At 34.1% G+C, this 12,648-nt stretch overlaps 1 protein-coding gene and 1 long non-coding RNA gene across 3 annotated transcripts; both read left to right on the top strand.

Annotated features, from left to right (window-relative positions):
* The first annotated feature begins 5,204 nt into the window (after positions 1–5,204).
* Positions 5,205–10,375, top strand: LOC120164755 (ATP-dependent zinc metalloprotease FTSH 4, mitochondrial-like). Of its 2 annotated transcripts, none has more exons than XM_039174421.1 (7): positions 5,205–5,453; positions 5,972–6,035; positions 6,181–6,444; positions 7,927–8,163; positions 8,263–8,384; positions 8,473–8,949; positions 9,211–10,375. In XM_039174421.1, the coding sequence occupies exons 1-7, from the start codon at positions 5,427–5,429 to the stop codon at positions 10,141–10,143; spliced, it is 2,124 nt and encodes a 707-aa protein (XP_039030352.1). In that variant the 5' UTR covers positions 5,205–5,426; the 3' UTR covers positions 10,144–10,375. The 2 variants fall into 2 exon arrangements, with proteins under 2 accessions (XP_039030352.1, XP_039030351.1); XM_039174420.1 differs by having other exon boundaries at positions 6,178–6,444.
* Positions 10,376–11,166: 791 nt separating this feature from the next.
* Positions 11,167–11,748, top strand: LOC120164747. Its single transcript, XR_005519760.1, has 3 exons — positions 11,167–11,361; positions 11,453–11,590; positions 11,702–11,748. It is a non-coding gene; the product is annotated as an uncharacterized LOC120164747 (long non-coding RNA).
* Positions 11,749–12,648: the final 900 nt, after the last annotated feature.

The following is a 12,648-nucleotide window of genomic DNA, read 5'->3' as shown; positions in this document are numbered from 1 at the left end:
GCATGTGGTTCAAATTTGGTAAAAAATGAGCTTAAAATGAATGAGAAATTGAATGAATAAGGAAATCATTGACTAAATCGTAAAATTGTCAAAATAGTCAGGCAAATTTTTGGTTTTTCGAGTAACTTGGAATTTCCAAATTTCAACTCAACTCGAACTTGAAAAATGAAATGATAATTTGATTTGACTCAAATAACTCAGCTCAAATAAATATAAATTGGAAAAAATCAAATTTTCGAGTATAACACCCTTCACTCGTATACATATTAAAATATGAGTAAAATATGTCATATACCTTTACATACATTCTAAGGTTGAAAATCCAGTAAAATTTTGAACTCTTAAAATTTATTCAATTTTAATCCTTTCAATAAATAATGTAATCACGTAAAATTATATTATAATATTTAAGCCTATAAATCAATACCAATTTCAGGCAACAACTAGACAGTTCTATATTATTCCATATCATACGATAAATTGTCTAATTACTGTCTAACTTAAAATATTTATTTACTATGTCAAAATATATTTTTTATTTAAAACACAAAACTTAAATTCATAATAACATATCTTAGATTTTTCTTATTTGTATACATGTTATTTAGAAAATTTAAAATAGTAGGATGTCATTACTGATACTTGAAACTTTTTCTTTATTGATTGATGCCCACTCAGCTCCTTACTTCACTTGCTCTTCTTTACCTATGCGCGAAAATCTTCACACGCTAAGTATACACTTAGTGAGACATTATAAACAAACTAAAGTGATATAAATATCAAATAGTTTAGCAACATCTAAACAACATATTCACTTATATAAAACTTAAATTCCAATAAAATCACTAAATATCAAGAATGATTTATCAAGTAATTTTTCTTCATCAAGGATATGAAAATCATCATCTCATGATTTTATCAAAACCATGATAACAATACCATACATAATAGTCATATCAAAGCCATGATAAACAATATCATACATAGTAGTCATATCATATTTTTTCATTCATATACAATACAAAACTTTCATATCTCATTTTCATCTTTCACTTTCATATTCACTTTCATATTTCATTTTCATAATTCATACTTTCACATTTCAGAACTTATTTTCGGACTTTAAACTTATTTAAGATTCATAACTTAATTTCATATTCATAACTTATTTTCAAGTTCATAACCTAATGCATATTTATGAGAATGCAAGGTATGCGAGTCATACATAATGTGCACACTAAGCACTTCATTATGTCAATCATCATCATAAGATGCATTCCAAATGCTAAACATATCATATGCACCAGCGGTGCCATATGTAATGTACACGAATGTACCATAACTTGACTTAACTTGAACTTTACTCAACTTCTTGACATGTCAAGTGTACCTATGACTCTCAATGCAACATACAATGAGCTTTTCTATTAATTATTTTATGTTATTGAATATCAAAGATATCAATATATCAACATAAATGACCATATCATAACATAATGGTATGTTCATACCCCTTAAACATTTATATATCATAACCATGCTCAATTAACTTTCTTAAACATAAACACATCATATTCGTCATGACATAAATAATCTTAACTATCGTATGCCAAGTGTAATAAAGTTGACACATTTCAAACATTTATAATAACATATAACATAGGAGTAACGTGAAAACATAATTTATGACAAGTTTCATATATTGGCGGTTTGCACTGCCTTTAAAAATATTATTTTGTATTAATCTACATATTTAAAAATTATTTTGTTTATACTATTGGAAACTAGACTCGAATACAAATCTAACCATATGAGACATTCCTTCTAGTTCATCTTGTATAATTTATAGTGAATTTTCAAAGTTGACTTACAGAAGTTGTTTTGAGAAGAATCTGATGTCCTATTTTCTAACTTATCATAGATTAAAAATTCATATCGCTTTTGTATACTTCTTGAAATCAGTAGCCGTTTGTTCTTTAAAAAACTAGACTGATATGCAAATCCAACAACATAAAAATCATCCCCTAATCATTTATGTAGAATTTATGGTGATTTTCTAAACTTACTGTTCATAACACAAATCTTGACAAATTTCACCAACTTATATTTTTCAGCTTATTCACTAATTCTAGTAGCATACCAAATGAACATAGATGCATAAATCACAAAATTTCATAACTTTTATGAGTCACTTCTTACCATAGCAACTTTGTTACCGACTCATTGCAAGCTAATGTTTGCAGGATATCATAAATACAAATTAAATATGCACTGACATGTAGTCATTTAATTGCAATTTTCCTTAGAATTTCATATTTCATCCTTAAGCTATCTTTAGCTTTAACATTGCTTGTTATTAATTTCAAGCACACAGTCTAAATAAATATCATTTACAAAACATGTATGTTTCAAACCATATGTTAGAATCTCACTGACATGTGTACATAGTAGAAAATAAATTCCTAAAAATCTTTCGATACTAATTTCATGTCACAACATAAATGTTGACTTTAACACTTCAAATTGACCATTCAATTTTCTTTTTATCCAAATTCACCCAAACTTCACATGACCTTTTTCAACTTTCCATTTTAACTACTAATTATGAATTATTTTATAATTCATCTAAACTTTTCCATTTTATTCTAAATAGTCATTTGCCCTTTTTCTTCAATTCAAGTCTCAAACAACTTAATTAAATTTTCAGCATCTAATTTCCAGCCAAATACCTCAAAAATATCATTATTACCACTTAAGTCTCTAACTTTTCCAATATTTATCATTTACAAACTTTGACAACTTTCCAGATTAGTCTAATTTCACATTCTAACATCAAATCCATCACTCTAACATTAAATTACATCATAGTACAATAACTATTTAACAATTACACATCAATCTTATAACTTTTTAAAATTGTGAAATAGGTCCCCAACTTTCAAAAAATTACATATTGATCCCAAAAAATTTCTAAGGCTTGTAGAACCTTCCAAACATCATGTCTAAGCCATGGGAAATTTTTTCATAATTTTCTCCAATTTCTCAAGTAGGTCGAACGGTTAGGGTTTCAAAATCCATGATTTTTAATTTGATTCAAACATAAATTCAACCTCTAAACAACATTTCAAAGCTTCCACAATCAAACCCTAACATAATTTAACCAAATCACAAATTTCCCAAACTCCTAGGGTTTGGCCAAATGTCATATATAACTTTTACTTGATTTTATTCATCACACATGCCTTAGAATTACTCTCCAACATCAATAACATAAAAATCTTTCATCAAAATTCATAAACCCTAATTTCCAATATCATAAAATAAACATGATTACCATGTAATGTTTATACCAAATGGTAGAGAATTTCATGTAGATTAATTATCTATTTAATAACTTAATCTAAAAAATCAATCATATAAGCTTAAAAATGAAAATGAAAATTCTACTTACCTTGGTATATAATACACAGCTTGGAGGAGAAAACTATGCTGAAAGTTCTCTTGAATTTTCTTCCTTAATCTACTAATACACATGGCTTTAATTAATATAATTGAATTTAATATTTAATTAATGTGAAATTATTATTTTACCCTTAATAAAACATGATAATTTCAACTTATCATTAGAATATTTTCCATTTTAATATTTTTAAGTCAAACATAAACAAATAAAAATCAACTTTCCACCTTTGCCCTTGCATATTTTCAAAAATTACAATATTGTTATTTTTCATCCAAAGGTCCAAATTGAACATGAAAATTAATTCTCAAATCTAATAATTTATATTATTTTCCATCATTTTAAAATGTGGAAATAATATTTATAATATAAATTTAACATCCTTCAAATTTTCTTAAAATTTATATTCGATCCAATTTATCGAATTTTTACCGAACTTTAATACTTTCTAACTTTTAACATAAATTCTATATAAAAAATATGAATCCAACCAAAATGTCATTTTTGGGGTGAATTATTCATTTATAGAATAAAAATTCTTTTTGAAAAAATTACCACTTTGATTCCTAAACTTTTCGTAATTTTATACTTTGACCACTAAACTTTCACAATTTATGTTTTGGTCACTAACCAAAATTTTGAGGTGCTACATCGGGTCGAGTCGAATTTTGCTCACCTCTAAACAAATACAGTAGATTTGTTGTAACTCATCATCAGTCTCGAACTCAAAAACTGAAACGATAATTCGAGTTGACTCGACTAACACGAATAACTCAAAATTAAAAAAATACTTTTTCGAGTCGATTCATATTTTAATCGCCTCTAAGAAGAGACATATTAGCTTTGTTGTAACTCGTCAACCATCGATATTCTTTATTTTTCTTATTTTTTTATCCCTTGTTTTTGTTTTATTTTTATCTTTAATAACTATACTTTATGGAACATTTTTTATCTGTTAGTAGGGTGAGCTTTGAGTTTTTTTTATGGATTGTTTAATTATTTTTTATTTATTTATTTTTCTATTGATTAAATTTGATGTCGCCTCAATTATTTAAGATGATGCTTATTAGTTATAATTCTAATTTTCTCTACCTTAGACCCTCAGATTACATTTAGATACACATTTTACATTCTTAAATGATTTTTTCCATAATACTCAACTCTGATTTACAATTGTCGATGATCTTTCAGTAGTTTAATCCATGTTATATTCCGTTTGTCAATACAATCAAATTTGTTTGTATGTATCATTTGTTTGAGTTTTTGATTTTTTTTTTATATTTTTCTTATTTGGTACTTGTTTAGATTTTGTTTATTATTGTACGTTATAAATTTAGACATTTTCTTTTTTAATAAATTAATAATTTTTATTATGTGTCAAAAAATTAAGGATATTATTTTAATAATTAATCGAATCCGTAATATACAATACTTAATAATATCAATATTTTTACCATATCTTCTATTTACATGGTTATTAAAATGACACGTCATCGCATATATCAATTTGATATATTTTCATGCATTGATTTGACACAGGAACCATATCAAATTGAAAAAATTGTCAACTTTAAGTACCAATTGTATAATAAGCCTAAATCTTAAGAAAATGTTAGAGGACCAAAAACAGCAAAAAGGAAACTGAAAGGGTAAATACGACAATTCGTAAAGAAGATCTTCTCGTCTTGACCGACTGCTACTGCAAGATGCACATCAATGATCAAACCAAAAAACATATTTTTTTTTCACGCACTCTCTGTTAACTTGAAAACATTTTATCCAAAATTATAAAATTAATTTAACGATTCACGCACTCTCCAGATTTTTCTTCTTCCAACACTCGTTTTTCCCTCAAAATTTTCCCCATCATCCTTCATTTTCTCGCCAACCAAACAAACCCGCGCACGGGATAGAGATAGAAAGGATAGAAAGATCAGACTGTGTGTTTTGGTTTCTGTAAAAGGCGATGGCTTGGAGACGCGTAATCTCTCAGGTTATCTTCCCTCTCTCGAGCTTCGTTTTGCCTAGCACTTCATATCTTATTGTTAAGCCGTGATTGTTGTTTATGTATTGGATTTTTATGATATGAGGTTTTAAGAATCGGGGATTGAAGGAACCCTTGTTGCCTTTGAAACTTAAATCCGAGCTTAGGATAAGTTGAGTAGGAGATTAAAGAGCAATGAAATTGAAATATGGAATCTTCGATTTTTTCCGTTGGACGTAATACTCATTTTGCTTGAGCTGATTGGGACTTTTATTGGTTCAAAAACTCGGTTTTCCCTCTTTAAGGTGTTTCATTTTTCATTTAGTCGATATGCATATTTGCAAATGCCGTATTCCATGGGATATTGTTTAAAGCGGTAAAGTTTTGAAGTGATTAGATTGGTACGAAGCTTAGTTATTTTCTTTTGTGGATTTTTTTCTTACTGTAGAGTAATTTGTATTCAAGACGTATATTTGAATGTTTGTGCGTTGAAATAAACGCTAAGCCTCATTTTCATTTCGAAGCAGGTATCTAGACAGCAATCAGAACTGGGACAAATTAAAAACTTGTTTACCCAATCTCATCTCTCTGGTATTTTTGTTTCTTTCAATCGAGCTTTTTATATTATTTCATTATCTTCATAGTTTTATTCTTTTTGTCTTTCCAATATTTGGTTTAACCTGTCCTCAACACAAAATTTTGTTGCCTAAGCTGAAATCTTGTCGGAGTGCAGGAGGTAATAGGATTTTGACTGGCCAACAGAGGTTTAGGTCGAGCTATGCAGTTAATTTATCTCGCAGAGTCCGAGATGCCGACGAAGCTAGCGAAGCTGCTAGTCTTAGAGAACTTTATCATAGAAATGATCCTGAGGCAGTGATAAGACTATTCGAAAGTCGGCCATCATTACACTCCAATCCATCTGCACTTTCGGAATATGTTAAAGCGTTAATTAAAGTTGACAGGCTTGATGAAAGTGAGTTACTTAAGACATTACAAAAAGGTAAGTGGACTTGCTATCTTGCATTTTTTAATTTCTTCTAAAATGTTGGTTTTGCAGTATTCTTTTTCCCACTTTGCTGGAGAAGTCATTAAACCTAGTTTCTAATCTGATGATGCTTTCGAATTCTCTGTTTTTTTGTGTGTGAAAAGGATAATATTATTAAAGCTATATCAAGAACACAACCAAAGCTAAAGGCTTCTTTAAAAAACCTCCCTAAGCTTAAATGGAGGAAAAAGAGTGCCCATAGCCAAGGTTGAAGATACAAACACGAGCATAGCTCAACACAAAACCCTGAAACGATCAAATAACCCGCAAAAACCAAACTAACCAAAACAAGCAACAAAGGCAAGCAGGCTAGAGCCCTAGCCCTATATCAGCCCCACCTAACTCAGCACCATACCAGCAACCTAGAAACACTGCACCAGAGGCAAAGAAAGAGCCTGTTTGGCAAAGAAATCAGCCATCCAATTACACAATCTGGGAGTATACTTAATGGCAAAATTCTCATTCTTGGCGGTCGAAACCATAGGACTAAGAAAGTTGGCCCAATCTGAAGGACCAGTAGAAGGCGACGCGAACCAATCTACAATTTCCAAACAATCGTGTTTGATGATAAGAGCGAACACCCTGAAACATCTAGAATTAAAAAACGACTTAATAGCATAATCTACTGCCAGCAACTCCGCAAGCAGAGGAGAGCCTCCACCGATTGGAACCGAGAAGGAAAACAGAGTGTTGGAATCCACATCGCGAAGAATCCCGCCGATCCCATCTCGGCGACCATCCAAAATCATAGCCCCATCCACATTGAACTTCAAACTACCCATTGGAGGGGGGATCCAAGATGACAGGGATAAAGCCTGAGACGAAAGTAGAATAGAATCAACACCCCTGAGTAAATCTCCTACTAAAGACTCCATACAAAGCAACGAATCGGGAAATTTAGCCTTCAACCAAGCAACCACGCGATATTTAATAAGAAACGCTACACGACAACTGTCAACCTTCTTCTGATTAAAGACTACCTCATTGCGAAGTAACCAAATTGACCAAATTACAGCAAAAGGTAACGTTCTCCACACTAGCTTATACCGAGTATCGGGGATGGACTCCCACCAAGAAGAAATGAAACTGATAGTGTCCGAAGGAAAAACCACTGACCCCCCAACACACACATAGCAACAAAGATCCCTCAGATTTTCCAAGAGACTTCACATGAGAAAAATAAATGATTTACTGATTCCGGCTGCTTCGAACACAACGGGCAGAACAGATCAGAAAGCTCTACACCTCTTCGAGTGAGTTCTACCCTAACCGGAACTCTCTGCTTTGCCGCTTTCCAAATGAACGCTTCCACCTTGACTGGGGCAATTCCAACCCAGATGAATTCTCTGTTAAACTATATTAGGTCATTTATTTCTGAATATTTTCCACTCTTTGCCTTTCTGTATCTTTGTTAACTAGAGATTATGCAAATTACAGGTATCTCCAATTCAGCAGTTGAGGAAGAGAGTAAAAGTGGCCTTTCAGTTTTCCAAAATGTGGGGAAATCGACAAAACATGGTGTACTAGGAACTGCTGGTGCTCCTATCCACACGGTGACTGCAGAAGCAGGAAATTTTAAAGATCAGTTGTGGCGTACTGTTCGTAGTATTGCACTTGGCTTCTTGTTGATTTCTGGTGTTGGAGCACTTATTGAGGATAGAGGGATTAGTAAAGGTAGAATGTTTAGGTGACAATTTCCTCTAAATTGTCTCTGCATTTTTGAATTGATAGTACTTTTTCTGGGTTCTGAATGATTGAATAATCTTGTTTTAGGACTTGGTCTACATGAAGAGGTGCAAGTTGTGGAATCTAACACAAAATTTAATGATGTCAAAGGTGTTGATGAGGCAAAGGCAGAGTTAGAAGAAATCGTCCACTACCTTCAAGATCCTAAGGTAAATGCACTTTTTGATTTAGTAAATATCGCCCTCCCTCCCTCCCATTCTTTCTTCCTCTCTCTAAATACCTTTTCCCTTGTTGCAGCGCTTCACTCGTCTTGGTGGTAAGCTTCCAAAAGGAGTCTTGCTTGTTGGTCCACCTGGTAATGGGAAAACAATGTTAGCAAGAGCTATTGCTGGAGAGGCTGGGGTACCTTTCTTCTCCTGCAGTGGCAGTGAGTTTGAAGAGATGTTTGTTGGAGTTGGAGCGCGAAGAGTAAGAGATCTTTTTGCTGCTGCAAAGAAACGATCACCATGTATTATATTTATCGATGAGATAGATGCCATAGGTGGAAGCCGTAATCCAAAGGACCAACAGTACATGAGAATGACTTTGAATCAGTTGCTTGTTGAATTGGATGGATTTAAACAGAATGAAGGAATTATTCTAATTGCAGCAACTAATTTTCCAGAATCATTGGATAAGGCGCTGGTCAGACCTGGAAGATTTGACCGCCGCATTATTATTCCTTTTCCAGATGTTGAAGGGCGGAGACAGATTCTGGAATCTCACATGTCAAAGGTACTGTGTTTACTGTGTAGAAGTCCATGTGCTTTAGGAGTCTGAGCTTGAATTGACGTTTGTTTATAGGCTGTTCTTCGTCCAGATGGTGCTTGGTAGACCCTGTTGGAGCATGTATCATAAAATATGCTTCCAATTAACGTCTTTGCTAATTTACCCTTTGGTTCAATTACATCAACATTTTGGTTTCCGTCTCTCTGTATTAGACTTGTGTTGTATCACTGTCATGCATGTCTAACTATTCGTTCTGGTCTATTACAGGTGTTGAAGGGAGATGATGTTGATTTGATGATCGTTGCTAGAGGTACTCCTGGATTCTCTGGTGCTGATCTTGCAAATCTGGTCAACGTTGCTGCAGTGAATGCTGCAATGCATGGTGCTAAACAAGTGACAATGGCTGATCTGGAGTACGCAAAGGACAAAATCATATTGGGAAGTGAACGTAAGTCGGCAGTCATTTCTGAAGAGTCGCGAAAACTGACTGCTTTCCATGAGGCTGGCCATGCCCTTGTTGCCATCCATACGGATGGGGCCCTTCCTGTTCACAAAGCAACAATAGTCCCTCGAGGGATGGCTCTTGGTATGGTGTCCCAGTTGCCTGACGTGGATCAAACAAGCTTCTCCCGAAAACAGATGCTTGCGAGGCTTGATGTTGCCTTGGGTGGGTGGGTTGCAGAAGAACTCATTTTTGGAGAAAATGAAGTTACTTCCGGTCCTGGATCTGATCTTGAGAATGCAACTAAACTAGCCAGATCTATGGTTACGAAGTATGGAATGAGTAAAGAAGTGGGACTCGCTACACATTCTTATAACGACGATGGTCAGAGCCTGAGCTCCGAGACAAGACATCTTATAGAGAAAGAAGTAAAGTATTTGTTGGAAAAGGCATATAACAATGCAAAAACAATCCTCACCACCTACAGCAAAGAACATCATGCACTCGCTAATTCATTGCTTGAGCACGAGACACTCACAGGAGCTGAGATTAAGGCTTTGCTTGCACAGGTCAACTCTCAGCAGCAGCAACAAGAACAGCCTCAAGAGATGATTGTATCACAGAATGAACCTCAGTCGAAACCAGTGCCTCCAAGTTCAAGTCCAGCTGCATCTGCCTCCGCTGCAGCAGCTGCGGCGGCTGCTGCAACCGCAACCGCCGCAGCTAAAGCCAAAGGTGTTGCTCCGGTAGGACCTTAGCATGCAAGGGCTCTGGGTTGGGGCACTTGTATGGTTGTTATTTCTCGAATTGAATGTACACATAAATATTCTCGATCCTGTTTGAGTTACTAGCTTTGCATGATTGGTGCCACTGGCCACTGGGTTTATTTGTGTATAACCTTGTGTCTGATTTGACTGAAAGATGTAGTTGAAGTTGAAGAATTACCCGGGAGCTGCATTATCACGGTAAGTTAAATTAACGTGGAGTATTCGAAAAATGCATGGAATCCCCCCTTTTATCTTCCTTTTAACAATTTTCCCTCTCATACAAATGATATGTTCCTTTTAAGAGTTTACCTCCTCTGGGAATTGTTTGTATAGCCTAGATAATAAAGTGCATTTCGATCGCTTTTCTGCTGGTATCGTTACCCGTTCCTTCATTGCATCAATGGCCGAGTTGAGGGCAGTTTCTGGAGATTGGTCTTTTTATGTAATTTTTCGCACTTGTTTTCATTTCGATTTGACCATGTTTTATATGTGATATATCCTATGTTAGCTTCGAATCCACATGGGCTTTCTACGTGTGTACCCAAGATTCATGCATGCATTGGATCGGTTCACAACAATCTACGTAGCTCCTCTTTCCATCATTAAAAAAAATGAAGGATCCAAAAGTATCTTCAAACTTGTAGGTTAAGTATTAAACTTTAGGGTAAATTATGTATTTAGTACCTAAACTATTAGTTTTGGTGCGTTTAAGTACTAAAACTTTCACTTCTTTAAAAAATTATACGTAAAGTTTAGATATTAAAATCAAATGATAGTTTAGGTACTAAATACATAATTTACCCTAAACTTTATGTACAAGTCTTTAGTTAGATCATTCAAGTTTGAAAAATTATAGAACTGATCATTTGAATTATCAAAAATTACAAAATATGACGAATCACTAATTCATATCCGTCTTATGCATATAATGCATGTATATATCCACGAATGATGATGCTCCATGGATCGCGAGTCGATGGTAAGGGTAGTGACGATTGATGAATAACTAAATATACACCCTTAAGCACACAATCCCCGCCTCCATAACCGCAATTCCCCGCCAAAAGAAAGCAGCAGCTATAACTGAAAAAGGATTTGGCTATCTGCTTTGCTTTTCATGGTGTTTATATAAATAAAACCCAACGGCAAACTCCCCACTGCAACTTCCAAGAAGCTTAAAATCCATTCCAGAAAAGAAAATCATCACTGGTAATCAAGAAACCTCTCCTTGCGTTTTCGTATCAACTGTATCATGATTGCGAGAAATGACTTATTTTCTTACGCTGTGTTGTTTGCGCAGAATTAGATCTCCCTCGATCCAATGCAGGCGCCGCCGGACATCAGTAGTTGTGCGTTGAATGAGCAGAACCGTCTCTTTCTATGCCGTGTGTGCAAGAACCACGTCCTCGTTGCCTCCGGCGACAACTTCTTTAGCCGCGTATCAACTCTCTCTCTCTCTCTCTCTCTGTTTATTTGTGTGCTTGATTCTTCTCTCACTACCGGAACTTCAGCTCTCGACTTTCTTAATTGTTTCGGCTCAAAATTTCAGATCCGAATGGCGGCGGAGGGTGGAGAGATGGTGGACGGAATCCTCTGCGACAAAACGTGAGATATATCCACTTCATTATGCAATAAAGTACAATATTAATTAATTAATTAAAATTCAATCTTCGTGTTTCATTGATAGACAGTGTCAATCTGCGGTTCAGTGGTCATACTACATCTCACCATGGTAGTTTAGTGGAAAATGTCCATTGCAATGACATCGACTGCGACCTTGTCCTCGGCAAGAGATATGTAAGTTCTTTACCCTTTTTTTTTGTTTGTATATCTCTGTTTTGTTATATATGATATCTGTTTCACTTACTGTTTCAGCTTGCGAGTGGTCAATTGCTGAGGGAGCTTCCAGTTAGGTTTTTTGTATGGGAAGAACAAGAACCGGCCATTTTTCTTAAGCTGTAAGTTTGATTCACTTTCCAGTTGAGTTCTGAATCGTGTTGGTTCTTGAATGAAAATGCCACCTGCAGGGACCGTTTGCTGTATTGGAATGGGTTCCGTCTGGTTGGCCCTGAGGAGGCTTTCATTAACGAAATCTAGAGGTAAGCCAATTTCTACACCGGAAACTACTGCAGTTGGTTTTGTTTTTCAATTTTTTTTTGGTGGGAGAATATTTGTTGTGCCTCTAAACATGATTTTACATTTTGTTTAGAAAATAAATGCTCGTTTTTACTGATTTCTATTTGTCTTTTTCTTCTTATGCTCATATTTATAAATGTCTGATAAGAAACTAAATAAATCGAGATTAAATCAACGTTTATATGTTTGAATACCATTGTATAATTTTATTAAAATATAATTATTAATTTAATAATTATAAAAAATTATAATTCTTAAACATATTTAACTGACGTAAATATAACTATACGTTTGATTAGCCAAACAATTTACGGTTATATGATTATATCTAATTAGCACCATCCAAACACTTCCTTATTA

The sequence above is a fragment of the Hibiscus syriacus genome, unplaced genomic scaffold (assembly GCF_006381635.1).
Source record: "Hibiscus syriacus cultivar Baekdansim isolate YM2019G1 unplaced genomic scaffold, ASM638163v2 tig00111542_pilon, whole genome shotgun sequence".
Lineage (NCBI taxonomy): Eukaryota > Viridiplantae > Streptophyta > Magnoliopsida > Malvales > Malvaceae > Hibiscus > Hibiscus syriacus.
Note: the sequence above shows the minus strand (reverse complement) of the source record. Positions and strands in the feature narration are given on the sequence as shown.